The sequence below is a fragment of the Oncorhynchus masou genome, chromosome 13 (genome assembly GCF_036934945.1).
Source record: "Oncorhynchus masou masou isolate Uvic2021 chromosome 13, UVic_Omas_1.1, whole genome shotgun sequence".
Taxonomy (NCBI): Eukaryota; Metazoa; Chordata; class Actinopteri; order Salmoniformes; family Salmonidae; genus Oncorhynchus; species Oncorhynchus masou.
Genome location: NC_088224.1, coordinates 33,330,443 through 33,348,125, shown reverse-complemented (window position 1 = coordinate 33,348,125; position 17,683 = coordinate 33,330,443). Strand labels below are relative to the sequence as shown.

At 41.5% G+C, this 17,683-nt stretch overlaps 1 protein-coding gene across 8 annotated transcripts in view; it reads left to right on the top strand.

Moving 5' to 3' along the window:
* The window catches only part of akap9 (A kinase (PRKA) anchor protein 9), a 133,631-nt gene that overhangs the window by 33,951 nt on the left and 81,997 nt on the right, over positions 1-17,683 (top strand). For all 8 annotated transcript variants that reach the window (XM_064983537.1, XM_064983532.1, XM_064983538.1 and 5 more), the window contains 8 exons: positions 2,202-2,285; positions 3,398-3,545; positions 3,954-4,024; positions 4,205-4,334; positions 4,647-4,744; positions 5,270-5,381; positions 5,572-5,809; positions 17,249-17,309. In XM_064983537.1, coding sequence (XP_064839609.1) covers positions 2,202-2,285; positions 3,398-3,545; positions 3,954-4,024; positions 4,205-4,334; positions 4,647-4,744; positions 5,270-5,381; positions 5,572-5,809; positions 17,249-17,309 — 942 coding nt within the window. The remainder of the gene's footprint in view (positions 1-2,201; positions 2,286-3,397; positions 3,546-3,953; positions 4,025-4,204; positions 4,335-4,646; positions 4,745-5,269; positions 5,382-5,571; positions 5,810-17,248; positions 17,310-17,683) is intronic.

Here is a 17,683-nt window from a genome sequence, read left to right as displayed (position 1 = left end):
ATAATAGTGAAGACAACAAAACTATGAAATAACACATATTGGATCATGTGGTAACCAAAAAAGTGTTAAACAAATCAAAATAGATGTATATGTCCAAGGCTTCACATCAGTAGAGCAATGTCAAGGATGCATAGAATTTTGCCCTCATCTCGCATCAGTGCACCACAGTATGTTCACTTTCACTTACTGGGAAGGACCCCTTAATAGCTTACATGAGCCTTTCTATAAATTAGGCCTAGGACTGTATGTCCTTCAAGCAGGGTTCATACAGACATTGGCAAGTCAAATTCAAAAACTTTCAGGGACTTTTTCAAGCACTTAATTGTGTTTTTCAGGGGATGTCAATGTTATACATTTGTATAATTTATATAATTAAGAATAATGCATTGATATTCCAATTAATGTCATTACGTTTTAAAATATATGAGAATAATACGGACTTGTCTTACTAAATAAATTAGATGCATGTACTTTTCAAGTACCAAATTGAAGAAATTATTTTCAAGGTAGGCCTATTCCAGTACTTGGATTTCTGAGGTAAAAAATTAGTGTTCAAGTGGGCTATTTCTTGCCCCATTTGTATTGTTTATAAATGCAAGTGTAACATGGAAGCCAAAATGTGTTTGTCATGTTATTTCATTCCCAGATCATAGCCTAATGAGTTTCTTCAGAATATGTCATGTGTTGTCTTTATATCTAGAATAATGAATTGGAATAGTGTTTGGTGTTGTTCAATACATAATTGCTCACAGTAGACTGTGTCTAATCCGAGGCACAACAACATGAACTCATTAACTTGATGCTTCTTCTGTTAAATCTGCTGTAAAGTAAGCAGACCACAACAGATGATCAACATCGATTCGCTAGGGATTTTACATCCAAGCACAACGGTCTTCACCGGCGTGAAGACACCAACATTTTAAGGACTTTCTTCGGGAACAACTTTGTTTCCCAACACCTGGCACATGCAACAGCTTATCACAACAGCCTTTTGTCACTTGACTGTCATTCAGAAAATTCCTTCTTGAATCAGATGATGATGTGTGAAAATATCATGGTGTAATTACAACTTGACACCAAATGCACATCCAACAAGTATTATGCATAAATATTGAAGAACCACGTTAATGACAGTATTGGGTTAGGTTTTAAGTATAAAGGTAAGATGACTTTTGTTTAGAAGCATTCGATTTTGCAATTACATGGTTTTTAGGGGATTTGTTTGCCCATGAAAACTGTTTCCACCCCATAACATAAGGAGACATGGAATGTTATGTAGTCACACTGCATTTCTGACATCTCTTTACAAAAAACTTTCCAACAGCTAGACCCAGGTATGTACAGGGTTCAAGTTCAATGTCTAATTGAACTGATTACATATTTTTATTTGACCTTTTATTTAACTAGGCAAGTCAGTTAAGAACAAATTCTTATTTTCAATGACAGCCTAGGAACAGTGGGTTAACTGCTTTGTTCCGTGGCAGAACGACAGATTTTTACCTTGTCAGCTCGGGGATTCGATCTTGAAACCTTTCGGTTACTAGTTCAACACTCTAACCACTAGGCTACCTGCTTAATATATGATATAATAATATACATCATAAATGCTTTAGATATGATAAAACGACAATTTAAACGGACATAAATGCATCGACAGAGAAATGTTTTATGTCACACTATTGTGGACAAATCCGTCAAGACACCAACCATGAGAAAGGGTTAAACATGAATTTTAAATGAACTCATACATTTTATTGAATATAGCTAAGCTATGGTATGTTTCCCCCTTAATGTAATTACATTTTTAAAAATGTGCATATTATCATCAATTACTTATTCATATCTGTGACAACTTGTCCAGCATAGGAAATCCTCACTGGTAGTGTAGTTTATAAAAATACCCACATTTATAAATGCTTGTATAAAAAACAAGAAAATATTGCTATTGCATCTTGTTCTTCGTATCAATAATATGTGCAAGTGAAGTACATAAGCATTCATTGCTATGAATAAATTACTAATTAATATGAAATGCTTCCGAAGCGGTCTTAGTCTTTACAGTGTGGCCTTCTCAGTAAGTGTTTCATTGTGTTTTATGCCATACGTACTGTACTGTTGTCGCCAGACCCCATCAACATTGTGTTTTTGATTAACTTTTAATCTCTTCTGTTACAATGGCTACTTTCTTCTCCTCTTTTCAGGGGAAGAGCGTAGATGGGATGGAGTGTTGGGTGGACTCTGTAGTGAAGCAAGAGGAGGACAGGGACAGCGAAACCACAGAGCATGTAAATGTCACCTGAGCTCAAATCTGCCTGTGCTTTTCGCTCCGGCCTGAGTTGCTGTCTTAGTACAGTGGGTTTGGAAGGTCAATCAACCAGTGGAAAAACTTCATACAGAACGATGGGCACCCAGTAGTAAGACCGTGATGAAAGGCAAACCTTCCTTTTGTCACCGATTTGTATTATTATGAGTAATGCTTGGTTGTTGTGTCATCAAGTGTTGTACTGCCCACACTGCTAATAATTAGTGTGAAATAACCAAAGTAAGAACTATGAATCTGTTTAGGAAGTTTCAGTATGCAGTTATTCATCCTTGCAGTATTTGCAGTGTCACATTCTACGTAGCTACGTGCATTAGGCCACTAAGCATGTGCTTGACATCAATTTGATACATGTCCTACTGTAATATGTATAGTGCTTGAGTGGGCTGGATAAATTGCAATCAAACAAAGCGTTATGAAAGTAACAGTGTTATTACCATTCCACACACACATGCATTGCACACAGCAAATAGAACTGTCAACAAAGAAAAAAAAAATGATTTCACGAGTGTAGCGGCAACACATCTGCGTTTCCACATCCATCCAAGGATGAGAGGAACGCCCTGCCGTATCCCCATTATTTTGGCTGTAGAGTAGATAATAGCTGGTCCCTCGTTTGTTGTGCTAAATCCCAGGTGCTCCTCTCTGTTTCTTTTATAAAATTAGGGCAACAGGCATTCCCCATTTCCATTCAAAACAATGTCCTGTGGTGGGTGGACTGGCCAACATATTTGGGGTTGCACCTTTTGGAATCTATGTTTAAATATACACTCAAAAATATGGCATCATACAGCAGGCCGACTTCCTGCTTACAGATAAACAACAACTGGCAAGCCTAAAGTACATTTGGAGGGGCCAGTAGTGGTTGACAATCGTCTTGTTGATATGTGTATGATGTCATATTGCTAAGAATACCTTAAATTCATCATGTGTAAGTTGCAACGAGCACATTCTATTCTTTGGATTTTGTGTGTCTTACTCCTGAAACAATCTCTATTGTGCAACCATAGGTGGACTGAGGGATTATGTCCATTTTGGTTTATGTAATTCTGTCCTTTTCTCTCTCTCTTTGTGCAGGTGGAGTGCAGGCTGCAGCTGGAGGCCCAGCGGATCAGCCTGTCTCAGATGCACGCTGCACAGCTGGAGCTGCTCCGGGAGCAGACCGATGCCCGTGTCAGCACACTTGAGCAGGAGCTAGGTTTCTTGAAAAAAACATGGGACAAAGGTATGTGTGTGGTTTTGAGTGCAAGTTGATGTATAGATGGGTTGTTGTCTGGTGGTGGGGTTGAGGTAGGGATATGGCAAGTGTGTTTGTGTGGTAGGAAACCTTGTGGTGGTTAGAGGTGTGTGTGTGTATATGTTTCAATGTGTGTGCACTGCGCATGTACATTTAATTATGTATGTGTATCTGGGCGTGTGGGGTTAGACGGGCCATGTTGAATTGGTTTATTTTTTATCTATCATTCGTGATGTCATCCATGCTACAGACTGTAGATAGAAACAGGAGACTCACAAAGTTATTCAGTCTCTTTTGCATTCATCCTATTTTAGTAATTGAATGTTTGTGTACCATGTGTGCTCACTATAAGCCAATAATAATGTATGCTTTTGTTGTTTTTCTCGGACTTCACAGATGATCTCAGAAGCTCTAAGTACCAGAATGTGGTGCAAGTTGTGTCTGAAGAGTGCAAGCAACTCATCCTGGTAGTTAACATTCATCACACACACACAAAAAAACAAGTATTGATTAATGTTCCTTTGCACTGTCAATTACTTTTGATATGAGAACGTTATTAGACAGAATTATTTCAGGTTCAGACATTGATTCTTACTACTCGAATGAGTGTTTTGTTTGAGAGCTATTTTGCTGTTCTCTTTATACAGTCCTTTGCTAAACTTTTTGGGGAGGAGTTCTTGGAGTATCTCCATCCCACTGATGTCGAGGACTGGAAGATTCATTGGTTTGAGAAGGAAGAAACCAGGGATCCCAGTGCTGTTTTACAGGAGGCGAAAGGTGCTTTATTGGTTGTGATGTCTACTAAATGACAGCAATACTACATAAAGAACACGCAGCCTATGAAATGAGTGGCTGACTAATGAAAACGTCTAAATAAGTCACACGCCGATCTTGACTGCTGCATGATAAAATTACAAATTAGTACATATTGTGTTTTGTGTTTTCCTCCAGTTTACATTTGCGTACACACATCAAATCCAGCTACATCAATGATAAATGGGATCTCTTATAGTAGTGAAGATACTTCACAAACTGAGACTGCACGAGAATATATTTGTAATGGACATTTCTTCTGTCTGGTTTCTATAGAAATGTATAGAGACCTTCAGCAGGTGAAGCAGAGGATTGAACAGGAGCACAGTCGTCTCCTACAGCTCCAGTCCTTACTGAAGGCAGATGGCAATAAGGTAGGATGGACTGCTACATACTGTGTGTGTAAAACTGTTTATTTAGTTAGCTCTTTGTGTCAAACTCATTCCACGGAGGGACGGGTGTCTGTAGGTTTTTGCTCCTCCCTTGTACTTGATTGATGAATTAAGGTCACTAATTAGTAAACAACTCCCCTCACATGGTTTTTGAGGTCTTAATTGAAAAGTAAAATCCCAAAACCATCTGACACTAGGCCGTCCATGGAATGAGTTTGACACACCTGCTTTAAGGGGTTGAGGCCAAAAGTTTATGAATTGGTGGGGGAAAAAACATATGTCATTATTTGATTGAACCTCGTTATTGTTTGACATGTAATCACAGTATTATGATGGGGATGAAAAGCAACAATAATTTTATTTGGCTACAGTAATTGCTAGGACACTAGCACTCAGCTTTTACATTTTTAACTCTGCTAGTTAATAATGATATGACGAATGAAAGCTAATTGGCTTTAACGATAATGCCAACAAACACTGCTGTCAAACTCTTATTGTCATTCTTAGATTGAGGCGATGCAGCTGATGTACGATGAGCTGAAGCGCAGCAGTGAGGAGAAGATCGCCAGCCTGCGCAGGCACATTGAAAGCTCCAGCATCTCTACACACAATCTCAAGGGTAAATTTAGATATATACTGTATGTCTAAACCAAAATGGTGCTGGGTTATGTGGTGTCCATCTTCTACACAATCTGTTGTGCATTTGGAAAGTCTGCCAGCCTCAATCCCAAAATGAATGGGAAAGATGGGCACTGTCTACCACCATCTACATAGTCATGCTAATGCTAACACCATCGTTCTCTACCCAGATCTGAGGGAGCCGACCGTGGCCTCGCCCTCCTCCCACACTGCTGAGGATATCCAGAAGCTGAGGGCTGACGTCCATCAGCAGCGGGCCCAGCTGGAGGAATGCCACAGAATGGAAGTGGAGCGCCTCAAGGCCTACTACCAGCAGCAGGCCAAAGCGACTGAGGAGCACTATGCTACCGAGCTCATCATGCTACAGCAGCACCTCGATGAGGTCATGGGCACCGAGGCCCAGTTCAGGTAATAGTGATGATGATGATCATGACTATGGTGTAGAAGTGGCCCTACATAAATCACATGCAAGAGCTTCTCACGGTGTGTTTATACTAGACACTACAACCTACAACCTATCGATTTCTGGACCAATCAGACTGTGTTCGCATTCGGTGGGGAGGTACTCAGATCCAGACTCATTGCAGAGGAGAAACTACTGTTAGTGGGTGCGGGGTAATGTTTGGCTAGAGCAAGGAGTCTGGGTAGCCAGGCAAGAGGAAAACCCCATCATCAACGCTTTGTAATCTTGACACGAATTTTAAACTCAAACTAAATCCAACTCATGAATCCAACTCAACATATGAATTGGTTAGTCCACAAGCACATCATAGGTAATACATATTATCAAAGAAACACAGCCACCGGTGCACAAGTGAGAAAGTATATTTTTCCCCTCCCCCATGGGAGTATTTGAAACAGTCATGAGAAGGATCCTACTCCTGTGTGTGCGTGCGCATAGAAAGAGTGCAGCAGCACCTCTCAGATCACTGTGACCCGATACCACTGGGTATGAAATTCTACAGCTGCCATTCAGGCCCACTTTAATTGCCAAGGCATTAGCAAACTCCTTATTCCTTTCAAAGTAGATTTCAGTTTTATTCAATCCCTCCTGGGTCCATTATTATGAGCATGGCTTTAATCTCCTGATATCTCTCCCCCAGTGGCACAGCAGTCTAAGGCACTGCATCGCAGTACTAGAAACGTCACTACAGATCCGGGTTCGATCCCGGGCTGTGTCACTTCCTGGAGCTACCGGGAGACGCATGGGCAGCGCACAATTGGCCCAGCGTCGTCCGGGTTAGGAGAGGGTTTGGCCGGCTGGGATGTCCTTGTCTAATCTCACTATTGTGACTCCTTGTGGCGGCCGGGCGCATGCACGCTGACTTTGGTCGCCAGCTGTATGGTGTTTCCTCTGACACATTCGTGCGGCTGGCTTCCAGGGTAAGTTGGCAGTTAGTGAAGAAGCAGTGCGGCTTGACAGGGTCGGGTTTAGGAGGACGCATGGCTCTTGACCTTCCCCTGTCCCGGGTCCGTACGGGAGTTGCAGCGATGGGACAAGACTGTAACTACCAATTTGGATATCACAAATTGAAAAAAAAAAAATGTATCATCTCCTGATATCTAAATTATTTTCACTATATAAAAGGGATGTAACATTCACGTATCCATCCCAATTAAATGTCGGTTTTCGGAACCAAACCAATCCAAATCTAGCATGCATCCGTCAGAAAATCTATTCAAAAGTTATAAATAGCTTTCACAGTTTGTTTGGACTTGTATTTTCAGAATGTAGAAAGAATGTATTATATCTCGTCTTTTGTGACAACTTATGCATCCTTCCTTCAGTGTTGAACTACATGTAACTGTGTTGAGTCATTGATCTACAAATCATTTTGCATGCCGGACAACCCCAGGTAATACCAGTAGGCTAGACAAATTGTGCACAGCTTCGCGCCTGACCAACGAGAGGTAAGCCTATTCCTGATCTGACACATCTGCGCGTCACCATTCAAATGTTTGTAAAATGGCTTCTGCAATATTAGGCTTTATTAGTTGAGTGACTACCAATGTAATTTGCTAGGTTGTTTTTATCAAATGCTCTGTTGAAAAGTTGTGTTTTACCAAAATAAAAGCAAGCTACTGGTGACCACTCTTGTGTGGCTATATACCTGCTAAACAGGGCTTACAATAGATTTTATTTTGATCAGGTTCACCATCAGCAATAGTTTTGATAATTTTGCTGTGAACAATCAATCAGTGTATGTGATCATTTTTAGTTTGTGCCTTCAGAAAGTACTCATACCCTTTGACTTTTTCTACGTTTTGCAGTGATTTTTTTCTGACCTATGTTCGCACAATGCCCCATAATGACACTAAAACATGTTTTTATACATTTTTGCAAATATACCTATTTACATAAGTATTCCACCCCTGAATCAATACATGTTTGAATCACCTTTGGCAGGGATTACAGCTGTGAGTCTTTCTGGGAAAGTCTTTAAGAGCTTTGCACACCTGGATTGTACAATACTTTCCCATTCTTTTTTAAATTCTTCAAGCTCTGTCAAGTTGGTTGTTGATCATTGCTAGACAGCCATTTTAAAGTCCTGACATTAGATTTCCAAGCCGATTTATGTCCAAACTTTAACTAGGCCTCTCAAGAACATTCAATATCGTCTTGGTTTTAGGCCGTCAGTGTTTTAAGTTTTTTTATTTTTTTATTTCACCTTTATTTAAACAAATAGGCCAGTTGAGAACAAGTTCTCATTTACAACTGCGACCTGGCCAAGATAAAGCAAAGCAGTGCGATAAAAACAACAACCTAGAGTTACACATGGGATAAACAATTGTACAGTCAATAACACAATAGGCAAAATCTGTACACTGTGTGTGCAAATGAAGTAAGGAGGTAAGGCAATAAATAGGCCAGTAGTGGCAAAGTAATTACAATTTAGCAATTTACGATGGAGTGATATATGTGCAAATGAGGATGTGCAGGTAGAAATACTGGTGTGCAAAAGAGCAGAAAAAGAAACGTGGGGATGAGGTCGGTAGTTGGTTGGTTGGATGGGCTATATATGGGCTGTGTACAGCTGCAGCGATTGGTAATAACACACATGAAATCATGTAGTAACCAAAAACCAAAATCAAAATAGATTTTATATTTGAGATTCTTCAAAGCCTCGATGACAACTTTGCACACGCTTGACATTCTCTCAACCATGCATTTCAATTAACAGGCGTGCCTTGTTAAAAGTCAATTTGTTGAATTTCTTTCCTTAATGCGTTTGAGACAATCAGTTGTGTTGCGACAAGGTAAGGTTGGTATTTTGAAGATTGCCCTATTTGGTTAAAGACCAAGTCCGTATTATGGCAAGAACAGCTCAAAACAGCAAAGAGAAATGACAGTCCATCATCACTTTAAGACATGAAGGTCAGTCCATCCAGAAAACTTAAAAAACCATCAAGCGCTATGATGGAATTGGCTCTCATGAGGACCGCACCTCTACTGCAGAGGATAAGTACATTAGAGTTAACTGCACCTGAAATTGCAGCCCAAGAAATGCTTCAATAGAGTTCAAGTAACAGATGCATCTCAACATCAGCTGTTCAGAGGAGACTGTGTGAATCAGGCCTTCATGGTTGAATTGCTGCAAAGAAACCACTACTAAAGGACACCAATAAGAAGAAGAGACTTGCTTGGGCCTCGAAACACGAGCAATGGACTTTAGACCGGTGGATATCTGTCCTGTCGTCTGGAGTCGAAATTTGAGATTACTACCGTGCCTCTTTGAGACGCAGAGTAGGTGAACGGATGATCTCCGCATGTGTGGCTCCCCCCGTGAAGCATGGAGGAGGAGGTGTGATAGTGCGGGGGTGCGTTGCTGGTGACACTGTGAATTATTTCGAATTCAAGGCACACTTTACCAGCATGGCTACCAGAGCATTCTGCAGAGATACACAATCCCACTGAGCGGATGATCATTTGTTTTTCAACAGGACAATGACACAAAACACCTCCAGGCTGTGTAAGGGCTATTTGACCAAGAAGGGGAGTGATGATGTGCTGCATCAGATGACCATGCCTCCACAATCACCTGACCTCAGCCCAATTGAGATGGTGTGGGAGGAGTTGGACCGCAGAGTGAAGGAAAAGCAGCCAACAAGTGCTCAGCATATGTGGGAACTCATTCCAGACTGTTGGAAAAGCATTCCTCGTGAAGCTGGTTGAGAGAATGCAAGAGTATACAAAGCTGTCATCAAGGCAAAGGGTGGCTACTTTGAAGCATCTAAAATATATGTAAATGTGTTTAACATTTGTTGGGTTACTACAGTCGTGGCCAAAAGTTGAGAATAACACAAATATTAATTTTCACAAAGTCTGCTGCCACAGTTTGTATGATGGCAATTTGCATATACTCCAGAATGTTATGAAGAGTGATCAGGTGAATTGCAACTAATTGTAAAGTCCCTCTTTGCCATGCAAATGAACTGAATACCCCAAAAACATTTCCACTGCATCTCAGCCCTGCCACAAAAGGACCAGCTGACATCATGTCAGTGATTCTCTCGTTAACACAGGTTTGAGTGTTGACGAGGACAAGGCTGGAGATCACTCGGTCATGCTGATTGAGTTCAAATAACAGACTGGAAGCTTCAAAAGGAGGGTGGTGCTTGGAATCATTGTTCTTCCTCTATCAACCATGGTTATCTGCAAGGAAACGTGCTGTCATCATTGCTTTTCACAAAAAGGGCTATTGCTGCCAGTAAGATTGCACCTACATCAACCATTTATTGGATCATCAAGAACTTCAAGGAGAGTGGTTCAAATGTTGTGACAAAGGCTTCAGGGCGCCCAAGAAAGTCCAGCAAGCGCCAGGACTGTCTCCTAAAGTTGATTCAGCTGCGGGATCAGGGCACCAACAGTACAGAGCTTGCTCAGGAATGGCAGCAGGCCGGTGTGAGTGCATCTGCACGCACAGTGAGGCGAAGACTTTTGGAGGATGGCCTGGTTTCAAGAAGGGCAGCAAAGAAGACACTTCTCAGCAGGAAACACATCAGGGACAGACTGATATTCTGCAAAAGGTACAGGGATTGGACTGCTGAGGACTGGGGTAAAGTCATTTTCTCTGATGAATCCCTTTTCCGATTTTTTGGGGCATCTGGAAAAAAGCTTGTCCGGAGAAGACAAGGTGAGCGCTACCATCAGTCATGTGTCATGCCAACAGTAAAGCATCCTGAGACCATTCATGTGGGGTTGCTTCTCAGCCAAGGGAGTGGGCTCACTCACAATTTTGCCTAAGAACACAGCCATGAATAAAGAATGGTACCATCACATCAAGAGAAGATCAACTTCTCCCAACCATCCAGGAACAGTTTGGTGACGAACAATACATTTTCCAGCATGATGGAGCACCTTGCCATAAGGCAAAAGTAATAACTAAGGGGCTCGGGGAACAAAACAATGATATTTTGGGTCCATGGCCAGGAAACTCCCCAGACCTTAATCCCATTGAGAACTTGTCATCAATCCTCAAGAGGCGGGTGGACAATCAAAAACCCACAAATTCTGAAAAACTCCAAGCATTGATTATGCAAGAATGGGCTGCCATCAGTCAGGATGGGGCCCAGAAGTTAATTGACAGCATGCCAGGGCGGATTGCAGAGGACTTGAAAAAGTAGGGTCAACACAGCAAATATTGACTCTTTGCATCGACTTCATGTAATTGTCAATAAAAGCCTTTGACACTTATGAAATGCTTATAATTATACTTCAGTATTCCATAGTAACATCTGACAAAAATATCTAAAGACACTGGAGCAGCAAACTTTGTGGAAATTAATATTTGTGTCATTCTCAATAGTTTTGGCCATGACTGCACATGATTCCATGTGTGTCATTTCATGGTTTTGATGTCTTCAAGAGTTTTTCTACGTTGTACAATAATAGGGAAGTTGCCTCCCGAGTGGCGCATTGGTCTATCATTGCTGTGCCACTTGAGATTCTGGGTTTGAGTCCAGGCTCTGTCTCAGCCGGCTGCAACCGGGAGACCCATGGGGCGGCACACATTTGGCCCAGCGTCGTCCGGGTTAGGCGGCAGGGATGTCCTTGTCCCATCGCGCATTTGCCACTCCTGCGGCGGGACGTGCACGGTGCACTCTGACATGGTCGCCAGCTGTACAGTGTTTCCTCAGACACATTGGTGCGGCCGGCTTCCTGGTTAAGTGGGCATTTTCGAGAAGAAGTGTGGCTTTGGTGGGTTGTGTTTCGGAGGACGCACTGTTCTCGACCTTCACCTCTCCTGAGTCCCTACGGCAGTTGCAGCGAAGAGACAAGACTGGATACCACCAAATTGGGGTACATGCGTACCTTCTTTTCATTTCAGTTAGTATTGTGGAGTAACTACAATGTTGTTGATCCATCCTCAGTTTTCTCATATCACTACCATTAAACTCTAACTGTTTTAAAGTCACCATTGATTCGCCTCATGGTGAAATCTTTGAGCGATTTCCTTCCTCTCTGACAACTGAGTTTGGAAGGACGCCAGTATCTTTGTTGTGACTGGGTAGATACACCATCCAAAGTGTAATTAATAACTTCACCATGCTCAAAGGGATATTCAATGTATATTTTTTTTACCCATCTACCAGTAGGTGCCCGTTGCTTTGTCTTTGAATCTACGGTGTATTCAGAAAGCTTTCAGACCCCTTCCCTTTTCCACATTTTGTTACGTTACAGCCTTATTCTAAAATGGAATAAATAAATACTTTCCCACGCAAAAACAGGTTTTTATAAATTTTTGCAAGTATTAAAAATAAAAAAACGGATACCTTATTTATATAAATATTCAGACCCTTCGATATGAGACATGAAATTGGGCTCAGGTACATCCTGTTTGCATTTATCATCCTTGAAATGTTTCTACAACTTGATTGGAGTCCACCTGTAGTATATTCAATTGATTGGGCATGATTTGAAAAGGCACACACCTGTCTATGTAAGGTCCCACAGTTGACAGTGCATGTCAGAGCAAAAACCAAGCCTTGAGGTCAAAGGAATTGTCTGTAGAGCTCCGAGACAGGATTGTGTTGAGGCACAGATCTGGGGAATGGTTCCAAAAAATGTCTGTAGCATTGAAGGTCCCCAAGAACACAGTGGCTTCATTCTTAAACGGAAGAAGTTTGGAACCACCAAGACTCTCCCTGGAGCTGGCCACCTGGCCAAACTAAGCAATCAGGGAAGAAGGGCCTTAGTCAGGGAGGTGAGCGAGAACACAGTAGTCACTCTGACAGAGCTCAAGAGTTCCTCTGTGGAGATGGATGAACATTGCAAAAGGACAACCATCTCTGCAGCACTCTACCAATCAGGCCTTATGGTAGAGTGGCCAGATGGAAGCTGGTGTGAAGGTCCACCTTCCAACAGGACAATGATCCTTAGCTCACAGCCAAGACAACACAGGAGTGACTTCGGGACCAGTCCTGAATGTCCTTGAGTGGCCCAGCCAGAGCCCGGACTTGAACTCGCTCGAACATCTCTGGAGAGACCTGAAAATAGCTGTCAAACAAAGCTCCCCATCGAACCTGACAGAGCTTGAGAGGATCTGCAGAGAATAATAGGAGAAACTCACCAAATACAGGTGTGCCAAGCTTCATACCCAAGAAGACTTGGCTGTAATCGCTGCCAAGAATGCTCCAACAAAATATTGCGTAAATGGTCTGAATACTTATGTAAAATGTAATGTGTTTAGGTTTTTATTTGTTATCCATTTTCAAATAAATTAGAAACTTGTTTTTGCTTCGTCAATATGGGGTATTGTGTGTAGACTGAGGAATATTTAAAAAGTAATACATTTTAGAACAAGGCTGTAATGTAACACAATGTGGAATAAGTCAAGGGGCCTGAATACTTTCCAAACGCACTGAGTATACCAATCATTAGGAGCACCTTCCTAATATTAGAAATATTTGCGCTCTGAGCAGCCTCAATTCGTTACGGCATGGACTGTGTCAAGAGCATTCCACAGGGATGCTGGCCCATGTTGACTCCAATGCTTCCCACAGTTATGTCAAGTTGGCTGGATGTCCTTTGGGCGATGGACCATTCTTCATACACACTGGAATCTGTTGACGGTGAAAAACCCAGCAGCGTCAGGCACCTATTACCGTACCCCCGTTCAAAGGCATTTAAATGCTGTCTTGCCCATTCACCCTGTGAATGAATGGCACACATACACAATCCATATTTCAATTGTTTCGAGGCTTAAACATCCTTACTTTACCTGTCTCCTAAGTGTATTTAACAAGTGACATCAATAAGGGATCATAGCTTTCACCTGGATTCACTTGGTCACTCTATATCATTGAAAGAGTTGGTGTTCTTAATCTTTTGTATACTGTCATTCCTTGGCTCTGTCATAGATAATTTGAAAAATATAAATACTGCTACATTTACTAGCTCAAACACTTAATCTGCAAACATGGCAGGTTTAATTAGTGGGTGTTGGTGATTTCAGAAACAAAGTGGAGGCACAAAAAACAGGCTACATCATCCCCCTAATCTGATAGTGGTAGATGCCGAGTCTCCCTTATGGCTCAGCTCAGGTGCCTACATACAGTAGTACATACACCATAGACATGCATCATTTACACACCACACACACACACAGAAGTCAGCTCAGAGAGGCCCAGCTCTTGAGCTCCATCAGTAGCAGATTTTATTTTAGAATGGAGAATGAATGTGTTTATGCAACAAATGTTAGTATATCACATCTGTCGATTTGTTCTCTAATCAAACTGAATCGCAACTAATCGTTTCAAACTAAAACATATCATTCCTGTATCATGTCGGAGCTCACGTATCTAGATGCGTTTCGAATCTTCTTGAAAGGGAAAGACGTACATCCCTACTATATAATCGTGTTGGTACAATTGACAATGAGGATCCATTTATTTATCCATTTAATGTTTTAAATCTGGATTATTTTGATATAAAAATGACCAAATTACCTGCTGTAGGTATTATCAGCCAGGTTTTTAGCTTTTATTATTTTTGTTCGATACAGTATTCATTATTACATAGGGCTCTGATTATGTCTGTCGCAGTTGAATCTCATTTAATAAACTTTATTGATCCCCAGAGGGTATAATAAAAACAATAGGTACGCTTTCAGACAGTAACCAATTTGAATGCTTCAGGTTGACCTTTTGATATACAGTGGTGCAAAAAAGTATTTAGTCAGCCACCAATTGTGCAAGTTCTCCCACTTACAAATATGAGAGAGGCCTGTAATTGTCATCATAGGTACACTTCAAGTATGACAGACAAAATGAGAAAAATTCCAGAAAATCACATTGTAGGATTTTTAATGAATTTATTTGCAAATTATGGTGGAAAATACAAAATAAGTATTTGGTCAATAACAAAAGTTTATCTCAGTACTTTGTTATATACCCTTTGTTGGCAAAGACAGAGGTCAAACGTTTTCTGTAAGTCTTCACAAGGTTTTCACACACTGTTGCTGGTATTTTGGTCCATTCCTTTATGTAGATCTCCTCTAGAGCAGTGATGTTTTGGGGCTGTTGCTGGGCAACACAGACTTTCAACTCCCTCCAAAGATTTTCTATGGGGTTGAGATCTGGAGATGGGCTAGGCCAATCCAGGACCTTGAAATGCTTCTAACGAAGCCACTCCTTCGTTGCCCGGGCGGTGTGTTTGGAATCATTGTCATGCTGAAAGACCCACCCACGTTTCATCTTCAATGCCCTTGCTGATGGAAGAAGGTTTTCACTCAAAATCTCACGATACATGGCCCCATTCATTCTTTCCTTTACACGGATCAGTCGTCCTGGTCCCTTTGCAGAAAAACAGCCCCAAAGCATGATGTTTCAAACCCCCATGCTTCACAGTAGGTATGGTGTTCTTTGGATGCAACTCAGCATTCTTTGTCCTCCAAACACGACGAATTGAGTTTTTACCAAAAAGTCATATTTTGGTTTCATCTGACCATATGACATTGTCCCAATCTTCTTCTGGATCATCCAAATGCTCTCTAGCAAACTTCAGACTGGCCTGGACATGTACTGGCTTAAGCAGGGGGACACGTCTGGCACTGCAGGATTTGAGTCCCTGGCGGCGTAGTGTGTTACTGATGGTAGGCTTTGTTACTTTGGTCCCAGCTCTCTGCAGGTCATTCACTAGGTCCCCCCGTGTGGTTCTGGGATTTTTCTCACCATTCTTATGATGATTTTGACCCCACGGGGTGAGATCTTGCGTGGAGCCCCAGATCGAGGGAGATTATCAGTGGTCTTGTATGTTTTCCATTTCCTAATAATTGCTCCCACAGTTGATTTCTTCAAACCAAGCTGCTTACGTATTGCAGATTCAGTCTTCCCAGCCTGGTGCAGGTCTACAATTTTGTTTCTGGTGTCCTTTTACAGCTCATTGGTCTTGGCCATAGTGGAGTTTGGAGTGTGACTGTTTGAGGTTGTGGACAGGTGTCTTTTTATACTGATAGCAAGTTCAAACACGTGCCATTAATACAGGTATCGAGTGGAGGACAGAGGAGCCTCTTAAAGAAGAAGTTACAGGGCTGCGAGAGCCAGAAATCTTGCTTGTTTATAGGTGACCAAATACTTATTTTCCACCATAATTTGCAAATTCATTAAGTCCTACAATGTGATGTCATAGTTGAAGTGTACCTATGATGAAAATTACAGGCCTCATCTTTTTAAGTGGGAGAACTTGCACAATTGGTGGCTGACTAAATACTTTTTTGCCCCACTGTAGTTCTTCACATGCAAAACACTGGGAGGGTCTAGTGAAGCAATGATAGCTTATCTGCCAGCCGCACAGCCTAGTTTATGAAATATTTACATGTTGTTTAAAAGCATGTTAATTACTAACCCACAAAGTACGCTTTCTCTTGCCCAACATCTCTAGGCAAAGAGCAAAAACATCCGTCTCCCCATTTGGCCATCCTCAAGGTGTTTCCATATCAATAGAAAATTGAAGGGATAATTCTCCCAAATTTGAAAATGATGTTTGTTTACCCTGTTAAGTAGTCTATGGACACAGACTGCTCTGTCTTCACACTTTGGGGTTGTTGCATGTTAATTTGGGGTATTTTGACTTCCACTGGTGAGTAGTCTTGCTTACCAGCTACTGTAGAGGACAGTCTCACTATGATCACCCTTAGTGGCATTGTCATAAAAAGGATCTTTCTGGCTTTTAGGGATACACTATTTTCAACCTTTTCCCCTGAAAAATGGAAGTAAGGACACTACTCAAGTGACTTTCTATGCATGCTACGTTAGGTTATGCTGTGATAAACCATCTTCTAATCTAATGGGTATGATTAACTGATACTACTGCACCCTGCTGTTAAATTATATTAATACTTTGAGCCTTTTGGTATCGAAGCCTGAGGACTTATTCCGGGCAGGGCTAGGTTACGTAACATTCAGATGGAAAGTATCATGTACAAAAATTATTGCTTATCTGAATAACCCTCAGAGTACTTCTCTGTCATGTAGAATAATAGGGAATTGTATGTCGGTTCTATGCATTACATTTCTATCCGCAAAGTTTCAAATATTACAGTCCACTGTACATGCCCCATGATGACATTGATTGATAGAATGGTGCCAGTTAGCTAATCCCAAAGGGGAATTTAGACAGGGCACTTTCGCTGTGCAATTCACACACTGTGGGTGGTTGAAAATTAACTGAACTTCAGACTTAAAGTAAATCATGACTTTCAATCTCCTAAAAAAAAAAGTCAGATGTTGAAAAATAATACTAGTAGATTCACTAGTACGCTGTCTTCAGTATGGTGGATGTATGTTTACCCTTTACCATTCACTAATGTCTTCTGTCTTTATATTTAATTCGGCCTTGTCTTTCAGCCTGTCCAGTGCTGCCCAGCTTGGCTTGCGGACCGAGGAAGAGGATGCAGAGGAACTACAGGTTTGCTCCCTTCTCACTTAGCCAAATCTTCTCCTGTCACACACCATCTCTTCTCGAAGCAAAAACTCTGATTTGATTTAAGACACTCCATTAGTCGTCACTACGAGCGATGGAGGAGGGGGATGAATGGAATGTTGCCTTTGGCTAAAATCTTCCCCAGATCCCTGGATGGCAGGCTGCAGTGAAACGCCACGCGTTTAAACTGATTTTTATCCGAGGGGAAGTTGAAGAGTCGAGGCGCCGGTTATGTAAGCAGTTAGCATAGCGTGGATGCTAGCGTTAGCTACAGTTGAAGTCCGAAGTTTACATAGACTTAAGTTGGAGTCATTAAAACTTGTTTTTCAACCACTCCACAAATTTCTTGTTAACAAACT